Below are 17,859 nucleotides of genomic sequence, written 5' to 3'. Positions count from 1 at the left end.
TACTAAGACAGGAAGAGTCCCCAAGGATTAGAGGATGTGGCCCCCAAATAAAAAATTTAGCTGGGGTGATGAATGTAGTTCAGCAATAGAGCACCTATCTTGCATGTGTGAGGCCTGAGTTTGAATCCCTGAATCACACACACACACACACACACACACAAATTAACACAAATTTAGCATCTAACACTTATGTTTGAATTGAACTAAATTTGTGTTCAAATGCCCTCACCTTAATCATAAGTTTAAGTGGCCTGAGAGTGTTAGCTATATCTTTAAGTAGATAATGCAGTAGTTTATCTTCATATAGTGAAAAACACTTTAATTTAGGTACTGTTTTCTTCCATGTCTTTTGTGACAATAAAAATCATTTTTGGGGGGGTCACACCCGGTGATGCACAGGGGTTACTCCTGGCTCTGCACTCAGGAAGTACCCCTGGCTGTGCTCAGGGGACCATATGGGATGCTGGGAATTGAACCTGGGTTGGCTGCGTGCAAGGCAGACGCCCTACCCACTATGCTTTTGCTCCAGCCCCTAAAAATCATTTTTTTTAAAAAAAATACACACTAGAAAACTATAGATTTTGGCTCGAAAAATCGAATAACCTTAAATGTCAAATGTGTTATACAGGTTGGGAAAACTTGTTTACTTTAGATATAAAATCTGCCTATTTGCTCTCCTACATAAAAAATGTTCAGTGGAAATAAATTGTGTGGGAGGGCTCTTTTCAGCACTATGATGAACTTGGGGGACAAGGGGCTTTTCTCGGTTCCAAACGTATGACCCTGACAGCTCTGTGCTCGTCCCAGGGGCCTAAGGGGGGCATAGGGCACTGAGGATCAAACTCAGGGGTCTTGTACATACGTGCACATACTTCGGCTCTTGGAGCTATCACTGAAGTTTGGAAATAATGGTTTTGTTTTAGTTTTGTTTTTCACTTTTGGGCTTCCAAAGTATCACTCAGGAGGCTTGGGGTTCACGCCTGGTGCTTCTCAGCCAGCTGTGATACTCCTGAGGATCATATTGTGCTGGGAAATGAACAGGGTCTGTTGCCATGCCAGGCAAGCACTGTAACCCCTAGACTATCTCTCCAATTCCAAGAAACACCTTTTTAAAGGTTCTGATTAAGTCCTAAGCTTTAGCTAAAAAATACCTAATAAACAGTGAATAGCTCTATAATAGAATATGAATGTCTGGAGCAAAATGTCTTCCAATAACATGCCATTTGCCTGTGACTACTGTAGCAAGAGAAATTCACATTGTTACTTTCATTTTGGGGGGAGAGGGGTCCACACCCAGCAATTCTCAGGGATTACCCAGGCTCTGCACTCAGGAATTACTCCTGGCAGTGCGCAGGGGACCATTTGGGATGTCAGGCATAAAACCTGGGTCAACCACATGCAAGGCAAATGCCCTGCCAGCTGTACTATTGCTTTGGCCTTTGTTACTTTTATTTAGAATGGCAGATTTCCATGCTTGGCCCAGAGAGATATTATAGAGGGTAACAGGTAGGGTGCTTGCCCTACAGTCAACCCAGGTTTGATCCCCAGCACCACATATGGTCCCCTGAGCACTTCTGGGGGTGGCCCCAAAGTCAAAGGAGAAAGAGATTTTGTGGGCCTTTATGACTATTATTTAAGGACTTTATGATCACTTTGGCAGCTCATATACTATAATTGGAATGATATTATTTAAGGAGTTTTCACTAGTTCCAGAAAAGATTTTGTGTTTCACTCTCCTAAATGATTTCTATTAGAATATTTAAAAAATTTTCCAGAGGATTTACTTATTTCTATTTGATTTAGTCATAACCTACAATGAGGAGTCAAAAATGATCTTAAAACAAAACAAAAATGTGGGATTGGGACATAGCACAGGGGTTAGGGGACCCTTGTCTGATTGTCAGCATCTCAAATTACCCTAAAAGCAATGTCTGGTATAGCCCTGGAGACCACCAAGCACCACTGGGTATGACGATGGTGGCCAGGAGTACCTCAGGGCCCACACAGGACCACTTCCTTGGGCTCTCGCATTGAACAGTCCATCGTGGTTGACTCTCAGTGGGAAAGGACTCTGGCCCAATGGGAACTGCTAGGGACTTCCTGCTAGCGAGTTCCCCACTGACCCCCAGAAAGGAACAAAAGAAACCTATACAGAATATATGTTAAATCAAAAGTAAAAATTAAAACACAAATTATTTTTTTAAAAGTATCAGTTCATAAAAATTCATCACTCTCCATAGCTTCAAAAATAGCATGCACCTGGAACACAGCTATAGAGAAGAAAATTAATAGACTAAAATTGTATCAGACAGAAACACCCTGGAATGTTGACTTGTGAGGAGAAATGGTCTTTTTAGTGATTCCCCACCCATTTCCCTTTTTCTTTTTATCTTTCTTTTTCTTTTTGGGTCATATCCAGCGATGCTCAGAGGTTACTCCTGGCTTTGCACTCAGGAATCACTCCTGGAGGTGCTCAGGGGACCATATGGGATGCTGGGAATCGAACCCAGGTCAGCCACATGCAAAGCAAATGCCCTACCTGCTGTGCTAGCTCCAGCCCCTGTTTCCCTTTTTCTATAATATGCATCTATCACTTTTACTCTGATTACCTAGATACTTTTCTGAACATAAAAATTATACATTGTAAAATCTTTAGCATGTGTACAGTAGGGTATTTCAAGAGTTTAGCAATTTAAAAACATTTCTTATAGAAACTTAAAGGTTCATTTCATTTAGAAACTTAAAGGTTGGCCTTTATAATAAAAATAAAGAACATAACCTCTAAAATCCATATAGGTGACATTAATAATGTGAACTTGCTTTTCCAACAGCTTACAACTCCCCTCTGAGAGGGGCAGAGCATTAGAAAAATGGCATGAGATTGAATACTGAATAGGAGTCCTAGTCCCAGCTAAACCTCTGACTGTATTACCTTTACTAAATAGGCTGAGTTTCACTTTTCTGTCCTGTAAAATGGGACAATTCCATGCCTACCGATTTAATATTTCAAGGGGCGAAAGATTATTCCATAAGCAATATTGCCTTTATGCTTTCATTTCCTCATCTATAATTTAAGAAATCTGAACTAGAAGAGATCTAAGTTCTCTTTAAAATAAAAAATGGTGAAACCTTTTATGGTAAATGAAAAGTAAAAATGAGTGGAGGTTAAACTTTGCCCACTATGCTTTGCCTAAAACCTCCCTTACGGTAACAACACTTTCCCAAAATTCAGTCTCCAGTGAAAGATGGACAAATGAATTGATTATCCCCTTCCCCTTGGAGAAGTAAAAAAGAAAGGAAGGAAGAAAAGAAGTGAGTGTTTCCTGAAGATGATCTCATACTAGTTGGCAAAGAATTAAAAAAAATCTGGTAGGGGTAACTAAGAAAATAACTGGTCAAAGGAAAGAATGTAGGGCTGCTCTCTAGCTAAATCCAGTGAAAAGGTTGGAAAACATAAATAATCAGCACCGGTAAAATTCCCTTTCCTTATTTATTTTTCCATTTCATGGTTTATATATAAACCTGTCAAAACTACAGAAATAATGCACTTTGCTGTAGAAAGAAATGCCTAATCCTCTCCATAGGACAGAAGGAAACTTTATCCTGTCAAACAGAAAGGATAGATTTGAGTGAACAAAAGAGAAAATAACAGGAGATAAGGTCAGAGAGAAAGGTAGAGAATTAAAAAAAAAAGTCACATCACAGAGGCCAGGGCAAGAAGTCTGAATTTTATTCCCAGAACAATGGGAAGCCATGGGGAGTTTAAGCTTTGGAAAGACATGATATGACTTCACTCTCTCTATTTTTTTTTTCCTTCCTGGGTTTACACTTTAAAAGGATCACGCTGGTTATTATGTAGAGTCTGAACTACAGTTGAGGTAGGGGTGGCAGAATGAGACAATGAGAGGCAGAGGGACCAAAGAAGAGTGTGGGAGTAGTTTAGAGAGAAGACGATGTAGTCTACACAAGTATGTCAGCAAGGACGTTCATCGAGAGTGTCAGATTCAGAGCAGATTTTGAATATCAGGCTGACAGAACTAGCTGGTGAGTTGAATATTTGCAGTAAGGAAAAGAATCAAATCCAGCTCATGAGCTTTTTTCAGACTGGCAACTAGGTGAAAGGGGCAGGTTGCCCAAATTCAGGAGACTGGCCGTACAGTGGACTGGGCTTAGATGGTACAACGAAGGCTGGTGCTGAGTTCAACAGAGCTGTGATGCCAACAGAATGCCAACAGACCTCAAACTCAGAGGTCGAGTGCAGGATAGATCTCTGAGTGTGAGGGAGAGATGTGAATCTGACAACCAGCCCGGGTGTCCCTAGCACACGATGAAATCCAGGGCACAAAAGGCAGCCACTTGGGGAAAGTGAAAAGCAGCACAAGCCAAGGTCTGAGCTCTGAGGCACTGCAGCGGGTGTAGCTTAGCAGAGGAAGAGCCTTTGGACAGCCTGAGGAAACCTGGGTGTCACAGGGGAGTGAAGGGGTGGCTGGCACAGTCAGCCCAGAGGACCCTGGGGCCTCTCCACACTATTCTCTATTCAGTCAACTGGGCCGGGAGTTCGATGCCAGCCCTGCGGTTGCGGAGCTGCTTGGGCCCTGCGGAGCAAGCGGGTACCCAGTCCAGCCTACCAGTGCTCAGAGGCTTGCAGGGTCACACTCAGCCTCAGGGCTGCACCTGGCAATGCTCACACCAATGGTGCCAAGATCCAAAGTGGGTGGCGGCTGCATGCAAGACATGTACCTTCATGCCTGGGTTATCTCTCTGGATCCTAGGCAACTTGATTACAAAGAAGCATCCTAGGGCTGGAGTAGGAAGCATGCCTGCACGCAAGAGACCCTGGTTTTAGGGGGCTGGAGTGATAGTATAGCAGGTAAGACATTTGCCTTGCACGCGTCTGACCTGGGTTCAATCCCCAGCATCCCATATGGTCCCCTGAGCACTGCTTGTAGTAACTCCTGAGTGCAGAGCCAGGAGTAACCCCTGAGTATCGCCGGTTACTTGCTATGTTTCCACAGTTCTTATTTCCTTCTCTTGTCTCTTTAAATCAAAAAAGAAAAAAAAAAGAGACCCTGGTATGATCCCTAACACCATGAGATAGCCACTCCCTTTCCCCCTACACACACACACACACACACACACACACACACACACACACACACACAGAGCTGGCTAAGCTGTGGAGGCCCTCTGAGCACCACCAGTGTGGCTCTGAAGGGCCTTGAGCACTGTGGGATCTGGGCAACACTATATCCTCGGCTCGAGCATTCAAAAAAAAAGGCTCAGTTGGCTGAGAATCTCCAGGAAGGGCCCTGAGAACTACTTGGGAGCCCCCTAAAAGAAATGCACTAAATGAACATAAATTCTATTAAAATATTAATAGTTCCCTTACTTCCATGTTAAATATGTGTTTAATAAAATGCAGAAAACAAGAGAGCACAAAGAAGTGGGGGTTGGGCGGGGGGCGGGGAGAGGAGCAGGAAAGAGAATCCCCCTAAGGCCCAGGGGACAGATGTGTGTTATTAAGATTTTGAATGATTTCTCTTGAAATCTTTTCTCTGTGGATTTTGCTTTTAAGATAGTCTAAACACACCATATACATGATTTTATACCCCATTTATTTCACTCTCATTTTATATCTTTCTTATAAATATTTAATGGCAACATAATAGTTGTAATTTATTGACTGCTTATAATGAACCAGGAATTAAATTAAAGGGGTTTAAAAATATATAAGATTCAGCTCTGGAAAAAACCTGAGTGTTCGAGAATAGATGACTGGTTAAAGAAACTTTGGTACATCTACACAGTGGAGTACTATGTAGCTGTTAGAAAAGATGAAGTCATGAAATTTACATACAAGTGGTACTACATGGAAAGTATCATGCTAAGCAAAATGAGTCAGAGAGGGACAGACATCGAAAGATTGCATTCATCTGGGGAACCTAAAGTAACAAAATAGGAGACTGACACCCAAGAATAACCAAGATAAGTACCAGGAGGTTTACTCCATGGCTTGGAGGCCAGCCACACATTCTAGGGGAAAAGGAAGCTCAGATAGAGAAGGGAGCACCAAATAAAGGGTGTTGGGAGGATCCTCCCAAGATGGGAGATGCATGCTGAAAGTAGACTATAGACTGAACATGATTGCCACTCAATGCCTCTTTTGCAAACCACAGCACCCAAAAGGAGAGAGAGAACAAAAGGGAGTGCCCTGCCACAGAGGCGGGGTGTGATGGGGGGGACGGGGTGGGGGAAGGGATACTGGGATCATTGGTGGTGTAGAATGGGCACTGGTGGAGGGATGGGTACTCGATCATTGTGTAACTGAAACCCACGCACAAAAATTTGTAAGTCTACAACTGTACCTCATGGTATTTCGCTAATAAAAATTTTTAAATAAATTAAAAAGAAGTAAATAAATAAATATAAGATTCGGGGCCAGAGAGATAGTACTAGGCAGGGGTATTTGCCTTATATGCAGCAGACCCAGGTTCAATCCCCGATACCAACAGGAATGATCCCTGAGCCAGCAGTAAGCAGTAAGCCACCGAGTATGATCCAAATACAAAACCCCCAAAACACATAAGATATACTGCACTGAATCTGAAAAACAATCTATTAGAAATTTATTTTTATTACTTCAATTTTTTTTAGGTGAAAATACAGAAACTTGCCCAAGGTGAACTCCCAACATTTTATTTTCTGTGCTTTAAATCACATATTGCTTATTTAACAGAATTAGCTTTGTTCCTGTAGTTAGTTGTTAGGAAAACATATTGCTTTACTGTAAATATTTCTTCATTCTTGTTGTTAGAAAACCATATTTATTTAGTAAACATCTTTAACAGTTTTTATGAGATTAGAATTTGTAGAATAGATTCCAGGAAACGTTTTGCTTGATCGAGGGATTATTTTTAAGACTTCTGATATCACATCATTCAAATTTACTTTCAAAATGGTTTTCTCAGATATTTATCACAAGGAGTTTACTTAAAAATCGACTTTACACTGAAATACAAAATACTGAAGCATGGAGAAGGAAATAAAGACTGTGAAGACATAGCAAGTGGCCAGCAGAGGGCAACCGTATCACAGTTCTACTGAAAAAAAATATCTCGGAAACAAAAGGAAACTGATTTGTTCTATATTAAGCTTGCAGTTTGAAATCAAATATTTGCGGTCCTTCAAGTTGTATTCTACTTTTATTATATTTCCAAACAGAGGAATCATTTGTTTCTCCTACTACTGGTTCTTTCCAGAAATTACAACCATGAGAAGCATTTCCCTTGCCCTAGGTAATCTTCAGAGCAAGGACAAGCTGGGATTTACTTGACAGCAGAGTTACCGCTGGGGACCCAGAGAGTGTTGCGAGTAAGGTACTTGCCTTGCAGGCAGCTGACTGGGGTTAGATCCCTGTGCAAGGTCCCCCAAGCACAGTGGAAAGTGATCCCCAAGCACAGAGCCAGAAGTCAGCCTGAGAATGGCAGGGCGTGACTCAAAACAAACACACACAAAAGAGCTGCCTCACTGATACAAGGAAAATTAGAAGTGAGAACCTGCAATGCACTTTCTGTGTACTATAAAAAGGCCTAGGGAGTAATTTAAGTCATCAGTACGATGGCACTTTCCTATCATTAGAGGATTAGAGTTCATCTTTCCCCTGTATGTTATTTTTCCATTCATTTGCTTGACACATTTAGTGAGCAGTTATTATGTGCTAAGCTCTCTGCAAAATATTGTATATAATGGTGAATGAAACTGATATTGCTCTGACCCCTCATGGAATTTACAACACAGTGAGTAAGTCACATATGACTCATAATCACAAACAAGCATATAATTACAAACTGTAATGAGTGCATGAAAAAAAACGAAAGGGTACATGAGAGGGTATAATTGGAAATTATCATTTAGCCTGGAGCATCTGGAACTGCTTTCTCATGAAGCAACTTTTAATTGAAGGCCCGAAGGAAGAATATGATTTAATAAAACGAGGAGAGGGGCGAAGGTGGGGGCAGAGTGCATTAGAAAAAGCCCATCTTAGCAGAGGAAGGTTACGTACAGTAGCCCTGGAACAAGGGAATGTCATTTGTTCTAAGAACAGAAGCCAGTATAAATGGCTCACAGACGCGAAAATAAAAATAGCGCAGAGCAAGACTGGTAGGTAGGACAGATCACGTGACAAAGAACAAACCAAAGCTAAATCACAATTTCTTCTCAATCAATTTGTTTAACTGCAGGATAGAGAATGAGAATAAAGAATGTGCTTTTTAAAAAGTGAAGCCAGATACTTTTTATTGAACAAAACTGACTCAGAAAGACGTGGGCTGGGGAGAAGAGAAGAAAAGCATGTTCAAAAGGGAACACAAGCCTGAAAGTTCAAGCAAGCAAAGAGAAATAGAAAGCTGTGTGTTCCAGGGAGAACACGGGCTTGAAGGAGCAAGCCAAGAGTATACGTTTAGCATAGACTTCCCCCGGTGTGTTCAATTTCAAGTATTCTGCTACCTGCTCTCACAAACATACACCAGTCAGATTAGTGTGTTTCTTTTTTGTGGGGTAGGGCAGGGTAGGAAAAAAGGACTTCCAAGACAGTTTTACTAATCTTCTGCATTTAGGAAAACTAAATCTCAGAAAAGTTCATTGTCTTCGGATTTTCATATTTTGCCTAGAATTTTACTTTGATTTTGTACGGTCTAGAGTTTATGGGGCTTTCTGAATCTGCGGGTTGGTGTCTTTGATCAATTTGAAAACTTGATTATCATCTCGAATATTTCCTCTGCCCCCAATGTAACTTTTCTTTCTCTGTCTCTTTGGGTCCCAATAACTTTTGCTAGACATTTCGACAGTGTCTCACATATTTTTCTGCTCCCTTCTTTCCATTGCATCTTTCTCTCTGCTTTGGTTTGGATATCAAATTTACTTAATTGTGAGTTTTTGAGTTAGACTTGTCAGTGCTTGGGGCCTACTCCTGGCTCATTGCTTGGAATTCACTCCCAAACCTTAGAGAATCGTGTACTTCCAAGAATCAAACCTGGGTATCCTCAATGAAAAATATGTGCTCAATTCCTATGAGTTATTTCTCTGGCCCCAGTTTGGATATTCTTAATTGAGCTGTGCTCAAATCTACTAACCTTGTCTTTACCATGTACAATACTGTAAAAACCATGCAAGAGATGCTAATTTCATAAGCTGCACCTTTTATTTCTAGATTATCCTTTTTATCAATATTTATTTTTTATCAATATATATTATTGATATATTTTTATCGATTCCAATTCTCTTAAAATGTTGCTACCATCAGCTTATTTTTGTCTGTTTTTTCCTCTATTTTCTTAAAATAGTAAATTTTAGTAATATTAAAGGCATTGCTTGCTAACTCTAACACCTGGATCACCTACAAGTCTACTTCCATTGTTTATTTCTTCTTTGTACTATTGATCACATTTTCCCCTTCAACACCATCTACTAATTTTGATTATATGCAAGACACAGTGGGCTGGAGTGATAGGACAGCAGTAGGGTGTTTGCCTTGTGCATAGCCAGCCAGGCCGAGCCAGGTTCGATTCCTCCGCCCCTCTCGGAGAGCCTGCCAAGCTACTGAGAGTATTCAATATGCCAAACACAGTAACAAGAAGTCTCACAATGGAGACATCGCTGGGCCCACTTGAGCTCGAGCAAGACACAGCATATGAAAGAACCTCAGATAGAATTGCCCTTTCCTCTGCTGGGGACATATATTGAGAAGATCACCTTAACCAATAATAAACTGAGATGGGTTGAACATAGACTGTAAATTTAATGTATGTCAGTTCACCCTTGGCTCATGACTATTTCTTCCTCCTTAGTACTCCAAGACTTTTGCTTAAGAGCTAGCAGATATGCATCTCCTTAGCTGTATAAGATAGGGACTGATTCAGCACGGCCCTTTGGTGGTTTAAGCCCCAGATACCACTCTGGCACCATCAAACTCTGGTAAGGTCTTAAGAGAAAGATGTGTTATGTGTTGTAATAAGTCCTCTCTTTCTAAAGGTATTTTATGCCCTGCTGGATTTGGGAAAGGACCACTAAGTGAGTGATGGTTGGAGGGCTTGCTCAGGATGGGAAATGCATGCTTAAAGAAGACTATAGACCAAACATGATGGCCACTTAGTACCTGTATCGCAAACCATAACACCCAAAATAAGAGAAGAAAGTAAAAGGGAATGTGCCTGCCACAGAGGAAGGATGGGGTGTGGGTGGCGGGAGGGATACTGGGAACATTGGTGGTGCAGAATGGGCACTGGTGGAGGGATGGGTACTCGATCATTGTATGACTGAAATGTAATCACTAAAGTTTGTAAGTCTATAACTGTATCTCACAATGATTCATACACACACACACACATACACACACACACACACACATAAAGGTATTGTATGCCCTAAGAATTACCAAAGAATTTCTTTGTATCTTTTTTGGTTAGACTTCAATCTTCTGCAAAGTCAGCTAACGTCCTGTGGGACAGTGGCTTATGTTTGGAGCTTCTCTGGGTTTTAATCCATCAAGTAAAACCTAAATAATTGCCAAAGGCTCTTCTTACATCCCTTTCTTCAAGAAGAATTTGCTTGGGCCAAGCCTGCTTCTTAGTCTTTGTCCAAAATCAGCACACTGGGACCAGAGAGATGAAAATCAACCAGCTTGGCACACGTTTTGCCTGCAGGAGGCTCAAGTTTAATCTCAAAGACCACAGGAGCCCCCAGAGCGCCATTGGATGTAATTCCAAGCTCAGAACGAGGGAGTAGTCTATAAACACCATCGGGTGTGACCCAGAAACTAAACATCAAACCAAACTAAAATTAGCAGATGTTCCCAGGAAAGAAAATGATAGTTGGTAATTAGTTGGGAAGATATTTGACCTTTCTGGAATTTTCTCTTTGGCGGGAGGTGTTGGCTCCCAAGTGGTATTTAGAAGGTCTGGGTTGCCCACCTGAGATTCTCTATTACCTGTGCTGTCAGGCCCAAGGATGCTATGCTGCTTGGGTCTGACCATGTTGGGGATACCCGGGTCACCCTGTATATGCAGGGGGCCTCCAGTGCTGCACCCAGTAGTGCTCACAGGACCATGATGAAGACTCGAACCCAACCACTGGCCAATCAATGGAAAGAAGAATCAACTAATTACATTCAAAGGATAAGAAAAGTCAAGGCTGGAGCTATAGTACAGTGGGTAGAGCATTTGCCTTGCATGCGGCCGATCCAGGTTTGATTCCCAGCATCCCATATGGTCCCTGGGCACCGCCAGGAGTAATTTCTGAGTGCAGAGCCAGGAGGAACCCCTGTGCATCACCGGATGTGACCCAAAAAGCTAAAATAAAAAACAAAAAAGGATAAGGATAAGAAAAGTGTTTACCTGTGAGGGTATCACAACTGGCGGATCGATTATTGCATTGACAGGGCTGGCAACCACTCTTATTGAAGCCATAATATCCATCTTGGCATTGATCACAAGTAGAACCCATGACACCCATTTTGCACTGGCATTTCCCAGAACTGCAGAGAAAAGCAAAGACAATGAACAAAGTAAATCAGAGGGTTTACTAATATTCCATCACAGACTATTTAAAAAATACAAATAGTTTCAATTAGATTCTTGTCACTGGATGTATTGATTTTGATGTTGAAGTTAAATAGCTTCTGCATGAATTCAATTAGCATAAGTTCGTGACAATTTAATAATATTAATCATTTGTGACAATTTAATCACCTGTACTTAGGAGATTCAAAATAAATTATAAATGAGCCATGGAGATAAAGTCCCCAGTGTTTAAAAATCTGTTTACTAAGCGCTGAGACATAGAACTAGTCCCACTATCACATCTCATTAATGGATCTTTCTACAGTCCATTATTGGCAGTGCCCCATCAGAAGATATCTTCATCTAAACTAGCTTCTGGATAAAGATTATAAAGACCAAGATCTTAACACTACGCTGACAGATATTTGTTAGTAAAAACATCCTGTGATTTTGGGGGGAAACAATGAGGGTGACCACACCTGGAACTGCTCAGGATTTATTTCTGATGCTATGCTCAAGAATCATTCCTGACAGTGCTCAGAGAACCATATGCAGTGCCAGGTATCAAACCAGCGTTGGTTGTATAAAAGGCAAGCATCTTAACCCCTATATCACTTGGGCACAATGATGCATTTTTAAAACTTTAGACCCAGACTGTATTCAAATCATATTTCTAGGAATTATACTGGAATTGTCAATTAAGTAAATATGACTATAAGGGGACCACCATTGCTTTCTGGATTAAGCCCACATAAATTTTCCAGGTTGTAACCCCAGAGGAAGACTACAAATATAACATTTTAAATTGTATTGTTTATTATGTTTTTCTATTAACTTGGTATGCCTAAAACACAGTAACAATAAGTCTCACAATGGAGACGTTACTGGGCCTGCTCGAGCAAATCGATGAACAATGGGAGGACAGAGCTACAGTGCAGTGCTCTATTAACTTATGTTCTTTGAAAAGTTAACATTTATGTTTGCTAGATATTTATAACCAATTATAGACATTTAAACTTTAAACCAAATTTTATTTTTTTATCACTGTTTTGCAATACTGTAAAATTTCAGAAGTAGTTTCATACATCAAATGTTTATCTTATTACACCCATCAGTTTCTATCCAACCCCCCCAAACTCTATCCAAGACCGCCCAAATCTACCCCAAACTCCCAACCCATTCCTCCCACCTACTTCTTCTATCCCTCTGGTTACCACCAGATTTTTTGATTTCTGAATTTTTTAAGTTGTGTTTTGTCAGTATTTTAGTTGCACTTTGGTTACTTATACTCTATTTCACATATAAATAAAACCATCATCAGTAATTATCTAACATACCCTGATTTTTTTCCTTAGCATGATCATCTCAAGTTCCACACTGATTGTCACAAAAACACTTTTTTTGCTTTTTAAGAACTGAGTGAATTGTGATTTTTGGCACCAGTCATATTGGTTGATCGGAGGCAATCAAGGTAGAACTGCTTTTCAATATAATATTTAGGAGTTCAAACTCCTAATAATGAGTCCCTGTGGGGTTAATTTTAGTTCATGAACCCAAGTTAAAATTTGTTAATACTTACACTGCTCTATCACAAATCAGTTAAAGTAATCCCATACTATTTCCCATGGTCATAGTTCGGTAATAAAAATAGACATTCTAAATTTAAGAGTTATAGAAACTTTGGGTTGCACTTTACAGAATGGAAGTAGAGTATTTCCCACCATGTGTCTCCATTTGTAATTATACAAACCTAAGGAGTTTTATTTGGGGGTGGGAGGGAGAGTAGAGAGAGAAAGGATCTCCATGATTCATTCCCAGTCATTCTTGGTCCCTAAATGCAGGCTTAATGCTCAGGCCATCAATGAACTGAGGCTTGGGCCTGAGAGTAAGGGGTCCCCAGGGTCTTGTGGTAGAGCTTGTAGGTACCCACAGGGGATGTACCTGGTGCTGTACACAGAGCCATGAAGTGCCAAAGATGCAACCAGGAGCCTCTGTATACAAGATATACACTCCAGCCCTTTCAGTTATGGCCCTTGCCCTAAATAATATTTTCATTGTTATCTGAGAGAAGTCTCAAATAATCAGCATTCCTTGGGCCCAATAATGAAGTGTTTGCCCTCTCTCCTTAAAAAAAGGAAAAGAAAAGAAAACACAACCTATTTTGAGCAGTTAAAGTTGAAGTACACTTTTCTCTCCCATATTTCATGGTTCTCTACAATACCCCAGGGAAGGCCCAAAAAGAATAGAAAATAACAGTACTACATAAAATATTTATTTTTAGGATTTGACACAAAGTCCAAAAGGGAAAGAAAGCCAAGCTTATAGAAATAATGTATACCCAATATGTGTCTTTTAGCCTTGTATAGTCAGAAAACATCTATCAAACTTGATTTTTCTGCCTAGCACACTGGCTTATGCAGTCTTTTGACCAAAAAAAAAAAAAACCATGGTAATGATGATAAAAATATAGGTCACTGAGGTTTGGGTGATGGCTCAGAGGAAAAGCATATGCCTTATATGTGTGAGGTCCAATCCTCAACATGGTGGGCAGGGGGAAGAAGAGTTGTTAATTATTCAGCGTTTATCCCAGTAGTACTGTAGCACTATCCTCCCATTGTTCCCGTTATCCCAGTAAACAAATACACACACACACACACACACACACACACACACACACACATATATGTACTTTCTAATATTAAAATAGCACTATTAGGTAGAGGTCATAATACTCATTTCACTATTGGGGGAATTCAGAGAAGCTAAAGTTATTGTCCACACCTACTGAATCAGACCCTTCCCATCTTCCTATGCTACTTACTCCTACCAAAGTTGGGCATTAAATACGTCCCTTCCCCCCGCCCCATATTTTTAAACATTGAAACACCGTGACTTATAGTTTCAAAATACTATGTCCACACCTACCACCAAGGTGTCTATTTCCCAACACCATTATTAAAGGATCCCACCTAGTGGTCCCACCACTATTGCCCCAGATAAGCTCAGTTCTGTAGATCTGTTGGGGCCGGACTAGGCCATCAGGATGAGCCCATGTAGACTGACCCGCAAACGGGCAGGAATGGGGCTTTATGAAAATGGGCGAGATTACTCCTGTGTCCTTACTGGTTTGGATGAGGTTGAACATCTTTTTCTTTAAACTGCCTTCAGTAAATAATTTTACAAATTTCAGTATACTGAAATTGTCAATCTTCCTCTTCTCACAGATCCTAGGTGCTTACATAGCCTGTCTGTTTGTAGTATGCAGTTCCCAAGCACTTAGCCTGTTTGTTTTCAGTATGCAGATCTCAGGTACTTAGCCTGTTTGTTTTTAGCATACAGAAAAGCTTTCGGCTTTGCATGTTCTTCCTGTAACTTCTTTGTTTTTGCATGTTCTTCCCATAACTTCTTTGTTGATGACCTCACTGTATTGAGCCCTTTAGAGGTATGAACAGTAGGATGGTAATAAAAGGAGATTTCAGGACGCTCTACTTTTGTCACAGTGTCTGAGCAAACCTGGACCCTCCGTGAAATAAAATTTCTCTCACATTCCTTGTCTCAGCTCAGAATGAATATTCATGCAACAAGATCAACTTCTAATTTGTGAAAAAAAAGTCATGATGAAGAACTGATAGTTACTTGGGTATCAGCTTTTCCCTGTAGAGTCCCAAGTACTACAATTCACCATTCATGTAAGTGGTGATGTCACTGAGTTGCTTCTGCCTTGCCCAGAATAAATTCAGGTCTCTTTTTCTCATGCCAGATTAATAAAAGCTTAGCATTCTTATTGCTTGAGGAGAAATTGCAGCCTAGCAAAATCCAAGGTTCTCCGAAATCCAAACCCAAATATTCTGATGCTTTGCTAAAGCTTAATTAAAATTAAGTAATTTGTACTGGTCATAGTATAAAAGATGAACATTTCTTTTAAAAATGCCACAGAGATTTATTATATTTATATTGTCAATCTGTCTCTTAAGTTTGCACAAACAAAAGAAGAAAAAAAACAAGACACACACATACAAGACTTTTATGTGTGCTTTACACAGGAATACTATAAAGTACAAAACTATCTAGTAACATTCACTTGGATTCATCCCCTAGAAAGTTTAGGAAATGTCTTATGACTCATGAAGGAATCAGTCAACTTAAGTCTGCCTTTTAGAAAGAATAAAGGTTACAGTGCTCCTTTACAATGCTCCTTTCAGAGAGCAGTTAGAAAACTTCATGAGCCAATTTCAAGGTTTAAAAAATATTGGTGAGGGGCCAGAGCAGCAGTACAATGGGTAGGGCATTTGCCATGCATGTGGCCGAGCTGGGTTTGATCCCCAGGATCCCATATGATCCCTCAAGCACTTCCAGGAGTAATTCCTGAGTGCAGATCCAGAAGTAAACCTGAACATTGCAAGAGGTGACCCAAAAGCCCAAAATTAAAATAAAATTTGGTAAAAATATGCCGGCTCCTCATTTCTCTAGCCATTAGATTATTTAGCATACAGAAGAATAACTAGCTACTTTCAATGACAGTGTCTGTCCAAGAGACCATATACCAGGAAAAGGTGCTGTCTTGAAGTACCTAGTAACTTGGTATCTCAAAACTGCAATGTAGCCAGTATTCCCAAAGTGGTTGCTATTCCTGTAAATGAACTTTCCCTCATTAAATTCTGCTTTAGGCATTCAAAAGATTGATTTAAGCAGGAACCTTTCTCCCTGGAGAACATACTCCTTTGCTGCTGATTTTAATGTTTCACTTTTACCAGGGAGATTTTCCCAAATTCAATTAAAATTTTATTCTCTCTCCCCCCTCCCCTGTTGATAATTGGTTTAGTTCTTACAGTGACGGAGGTCGAATACCTGCCTGGTTGTGTTGCTCACACACTTTTTTAGCTCTGGTACTCACACCTTGCCTGGGCCATGGTTCTCACTGAAGTTCGTGGGACTGTCGCTGTGGTCCCTCCACACGTGCTCATATTACACTTGCATGCTGATTGAGCCACATGAGTTAGAGTTGTCACGCTTGCCTGGGATCACTGGTGCTCACCCAGCTGCCCCTTCCTGGTGCTTGCCAGCACTTCCTGGTCATGGAACTCCTGCATCTTTTTTTTTTTTAATTATTTTATTGAATCACCATGAGATACAGTTACCAAGCTTTCATGTTTGAGTTTCAGTCATATAATGATCAAATACCCATCCCTCCACCAGTGCACATTCTCCACCACCAATGTCCCCAGTACCCCCGCCCCCCACTCTTTCCCACCCTCCCCCTGCCTTCATAGCAGACAATTCCCCACAAACTCTCTCTCTACTTTTGCAGTACAAATACTGAGAGGTTCTCACATTTGGTCCTTTATCTACTTTTAGCACACATCTCCCATTCGGAACCATCTCTTCAACCATCATTGACTTAGTGATCCCTTCTCTATCCCAGCTGCCTTCTCCCTCAGCTCATGAGGCAGGCTTCCAACCACGGAGCAATATTCCTGGCCCTGACTCTACTGTCCTTGGTGTTGGTCTCTTATTATGCTATTTTATATTCCACAAATGAGTGCAGTCATTCTATGTTTGTCCCTCTCTTTCTGACTCATTTCACTTAGCATGAGACTCTCCATGTCCATCTACTTATATGCAAATTTTCACACACCTTTTTAAGCTGCGGTGTTTGCTGGGGGTGTCACCTCTTTTGGTGTTTGCTGGGGGTGTCACCTCTTTTGGTGGTGCTTACAAATACCTGGCTGAGATGGAGCTGGACATTGTGGGGGGCAATAGGGAGCACACACAGCAGAGCTGCCAGGACCACACAGGCATGTGTGAGACACCAAGAATTTGAATTCATGGCCACACAGTAGCAGGTCAGGTACACTCCTCCAGGCCCTGCACTACTTCTCCCCATCCTGGGCAAATTTTAAAACACCAGGAAAGGGAGTGCTTTTTGTCGGGTAGGGCGTTCGCCTTACAAGCGGCCAACATGGCCGACCTGAGTTCGATTCCTCCGCCCCTCTCGGAGAGCCGGGCAAGCTACCGAGAGTATTCGATATGCCAAACACAGTAACAACAAAGTCTCCAATGGAGACGTTACTGGGCCCGCTCGAGCAAATATATATAATCAATAAAATAAAATAAAAAATTAAAAAATAAATATGCATATATAGAATCAAGTAGAAATGGTTGGTCATGAGACTGCACGTCCACGGTGCTATTCCAATGTGTTGTTACCCATGGCTCATGGCCAATTTCTGTATGTTTAACAATTTAATCACCCAGCAAATAAAAAGCTGTCCCTGTGTGACTTCCTTCATAGAACAAAGCCTGA

At 40.9% G+C, this 17,859-nt stretch overlaps 1 protein-coding gene across 2 annotated transcripts in view; it reads right to left on the bottom strand.

The window, feature by feature from the left end:
- The window catches only part of MEGF9 (multiple EGF like domains 9), a 99,103-nt gene that overhangs the window by 12,389 nt on the left and 68,855 nt on the right, over positions 1-17,859 (bottom strand). For both annotated transcript variants that reach the window (XM_056138641.1, XM_056138642.1), the window contains exon 4: positions 11,391-11,530. In XM_056138641.1, the coding sequence (XP_055994616.1) occupies positions 11,391-11,530 (140 nt within the window). The remainder of the gene's footprint in view (positions 1-11,390; positions 11,531-17,859) is intronic.

This window comes from Sorex fumeus, unplaced genomic scaffold (genome assembly GCF_029834395.1).
Source record: "Sorex fumeus unplaced genomic scaffold, SorFum_2.1 ptg000129l, whole genome shotgun sequence".
NCBI classification, from domain to species: domain Eukaryota; kingdom Metazoa; phylum Chordata; class Mammalia; order Eulipotyphla; family Soricidae; genus Sorex; species Sorex fumeus.
Note: the sequence above shows the minus strand (reverse complement) of the source record. Positions and strands in the feature narration are given on the sequence as shown.